At 36.0% G+C, this 3,563-nt stretch overlaps 1 protein-coding gene across 1 annotated transcript in view; it reads right to left on the reverse strand.

Moving 5' to 3' along the window:
- LOC106874569 (DNA ligase 3) overlaps positions 1-3,563 on the reverse strand; it is a 63,654-nt gene that overhangs the window by 34,399 nt on the left and 25,692 nt on the right. The window contains exons 8-10 of the mRNA XM_014922347.2: positions 3,307-3,386; positions 1,753-1,830; positions 515-677 (exon numbers count right to left, since the gene is read on the reverse strand). Coding sequence (XP_014777833.1) covers positions 515-677; positions 1,753-1,830; positions 3,307-3,386 — 321 coding nt within the window. The remainder of the gene's footprint in view (positions 1-514; positions 678-1,752; positions 1,831-3,306; positions 3,387-3,563) is intronic.

The raw sequence follows: 3,563 nt of genomic DNA on the forward strand, positions 1-3,563 counted from the left end.
TATATATATATATATATATATATATATGGGTTCAAAAAAACACAAAAAACAATAACAAAAAAACAACAAAGTGAGGACGTGATACGGATAGTGTTATTGGACGCTCGGGAAAGGAAAGAGAGAGAGTATGACGTTTCGGGCGGAGCCCTTCGTCGGAAAGACGGAAAGTTCAAAGAATGGAAAAACGGAGGTAGAGAAAATCGGCACCGACATATATATACACACACACACACACACACATATATACATACATATATATACATAAAGATACATATATATATATATACACACACATATATATGTATACATACATATATATATACATACACATATATACACACATATATATACACATATACACACACATATACACACACATATACACATGTATATAGATACATATACACACATATACACACACACACATATATATATCACATGATCAACCAGACTATCAGATGTTGTTATACATCAGTGGTGACAAAGATACTGTGAAGAAGAGCAAAAGACTTACCAACATGGGCAAAACTGGCGTCATTAGAGATGCCCGTACGCTTAATTTTTTCTCCAGTCCCAATTTGTTTTCACGTCGGTTTTGGAGCACCCGGTCAACAACATCTTGGAGACTGCGAGAAGCTTGAAATGCAGCATAAGCATTGGGGTCAAGGCCATCAAGGCTGGAAAATATATAAGGAAACAGTCAGTACATAGAAATGACAGAGAGATCACGAAAGCATAGATGTCATAAACAGGGAGCTCAGTCTGTCACAGATAATAGACAGAGATAAGCATTACATTATCACCATCATCCCCTTATCTATGATGGCATAGATCAGGCAGAATTCATTAAGACAGGTTTTCTATTGTTGGATGCCCTCTCTGTCATCAACCATCACCTGTTTTTGAAGCAAGGTAATATTTCTTCATGGCCAGACATGGTCTCAAAGTATATTAGAAATGAATGACATCATTTGTTTGACACTAACAATTGTTTACAATTACCACACAATGTGAACTTGAGGAAGCATAAACAGCATATACACATACAATCAATCAATCACTCACACACACACACACACACACAGCATTATAATAGAAGACACTTCACTAAGGTGTCATGCAGTGGGATTGGTTAGAGAGTATCAGTATCATGTAGATATCATAAACAGAAGGAACAGTCATGTGTATGTGTGTGTGTGTGTGTGTGTGTGTGTGTGAGTATATTTAAGCTGACGTCAATTCCTCTGTGGTGCTGTTTGCATTTATAATAAAATAAATATATACAAATTATAAAAATAACTAAAAAAAAATATACAGTACTGTTTCTACTTCATGGATTTGATGATTGTTAAGGGATTACTGCATATCATAAACATACATGATAAGAATAATAATATTAATGAAGTGGGAACATCATTACATGATGACAATGATAACAGAAAAATGGTTGTAATGATGACAGAGACGATGATAACAGTGATGTTGGTGATGATGTTGACAACATAAACAGTAGCATGGCAATGACAATTCCAACAGATGAATGCCAACCATGGTGACAGAAGAATGATGATGATGACTGCAAAGGCACAATATCACCATTGTCACCCACAACCACCACCATTACCATCATCATTATTATTATCAGTTATATCAACAGACAATGAGAGAGGAAGATTTAGAAAGGAGGGGAGTTAGAGGCTGAAAGAGAGTGAGAAGTGAAGCGAAGTGAAACAAGTCGGGATTTGAACTTACATGTGTTTAGCACCAGCATTAATCCGTAAGTCGTGCTTAATCAAGCGAATCACCATTTTCAGATCGTTACCTGTACACCTAACATTAAAAAGGAAACTGGGATCAAACATAGAATAACAACAACAATAATAAAGGTTTCGAGTTTTGGCACTGAGCCAGCAGTTTTTGAGGGGAGGAGGAAGACAATTACATTGATCTCGAAAGAATGAAAGGCAAAGTCGACATCAGCGGAATTTGAATTCAGAACGCAAACATGGATAAAATGCCACTAAGCCTTTTGTCCAGCATGTTAACAGTTTTGCCATCTTACCACCTTAACAACAACAACAATAATAATAATAATGATCATTAGGAATGGCTTTGTGGTAAGAAGCTTGGTTCCAGGTTCAGTCCCACTGCATAGCACTTTGGGCAAGTGTCTTTTACTTGAGCCTTGGGGTCGACCAAAGCCATACGAGTGGATTCGACGAAAGGAAAGTGAAAGAAACCCCATCACGTATGTGTATGCGTCTTTGTCTGTGTTTGTCCTCCACCACCACTTGACAACCAGTATTGGTTTGTTTACATCCTCATAACCTAACAGTTCAGTAAAAGCAACTGATAAATAAGTACCAGGCTTAAAAAAAGTATTAGGGTCAATTTGTCCAACTAAAATTCCTCAGGGTGGTGCCCAAACATGGACACAGTCAGATGACTGAAACAAGTAAAAGATAAAAGATATTGTACCTGACCGGGAGAGGAAGAATCAGTCTGAAGTGCTTGTTGTTTGATGTCTGAAACAGGCAGGCATTTATGCATGAAACAGAATACAACATGCAGCAGACAACACTTTAAAAAGTCTTGATATAAAAACAATGAATTGGATGTTTTACATCCCTTTCAAGGAATTGCTTTTTCCTTCATTTGTTTCATTATAATATAATATATATATATATATATATATATATATATACATGTACATAAGCATTTATAATCCATAGCCTCGATGTCCCAACATGTCCATTAAATTCATAAAAGCAAGAAGCAAGAATGCTGCTAACTGCTATTGATCTAACCTGCAAGAGAACCCCATAATAGAAATTTCTCTTTTACTCATCTGTCATAAGTCAGTTGTGATAGTGGTGAGTATACAGAGATCATTGTTGCAGTTGTGTTGCCTCTGACTGATCTCGATTACTTTTGACACACACCTCAGTTTCTATATCCATTTATCTGCCAACAAACCAGCTACTGTACCCCACCTAGAACTGATACTTGTTTGATTTTTCTTACATGTCTTTTGTTTTGTTTTTTCTTGTTTTTTTTTTTCTTTATTCATTTATTCTTTATTTTGTCTGTGAAGAATCTGGCTGAGTCTCTTCTCCATCTGACATCTTGCAGACAGGAAACACTTCCACTCACCTCTGCTCTGGTGGTGGAAACCCTGATGCTTTGTACCAGACAGGTAGACGGAGAATCTGTCTGGAGCGTTTGTTGTTTGATGTCTGTTACAGGCAGGCATTCATGTATGCAGCAGAAAACACTTTAAATGTCTTGATATAAAAAACATTTTACCTTTTAGCAATTTTGGTGAGATATCTCTGTTGATCGTCTTCTTTAGTAACTTTTGAGAGATCTGTTAAAAGTTGATCCACCTGGAATGGACAGTACCAGATACAAATATAAACACACACATATTTATAAGCAAACACTCTTTCAAACATGTATGCTGTTGCTCATAAAAAGGCACTCACTTTTGTGTGAATGTATGTTTATATATACAAGTGCACACAGCTATATTTATATATTTATATATATATATATATATATAT

The sequence above is a fragment of the Octopus bimaculoides genome, chromosome 12 (genome assembly GCF_001194135.2).
Source record: "Octopus bimaculoides isolate UCB-OBI-ISO-001 chromosome 12, ASM119413v2, whole genome shotgun sequence".
In the NCBI taxonomy this organism is placed as follows: Eukaryota; Metazoa; Mollusca; class Cephalopoda; order Octopoda; family Octopodidae; genus Octopus; species Octopus bimaculoides.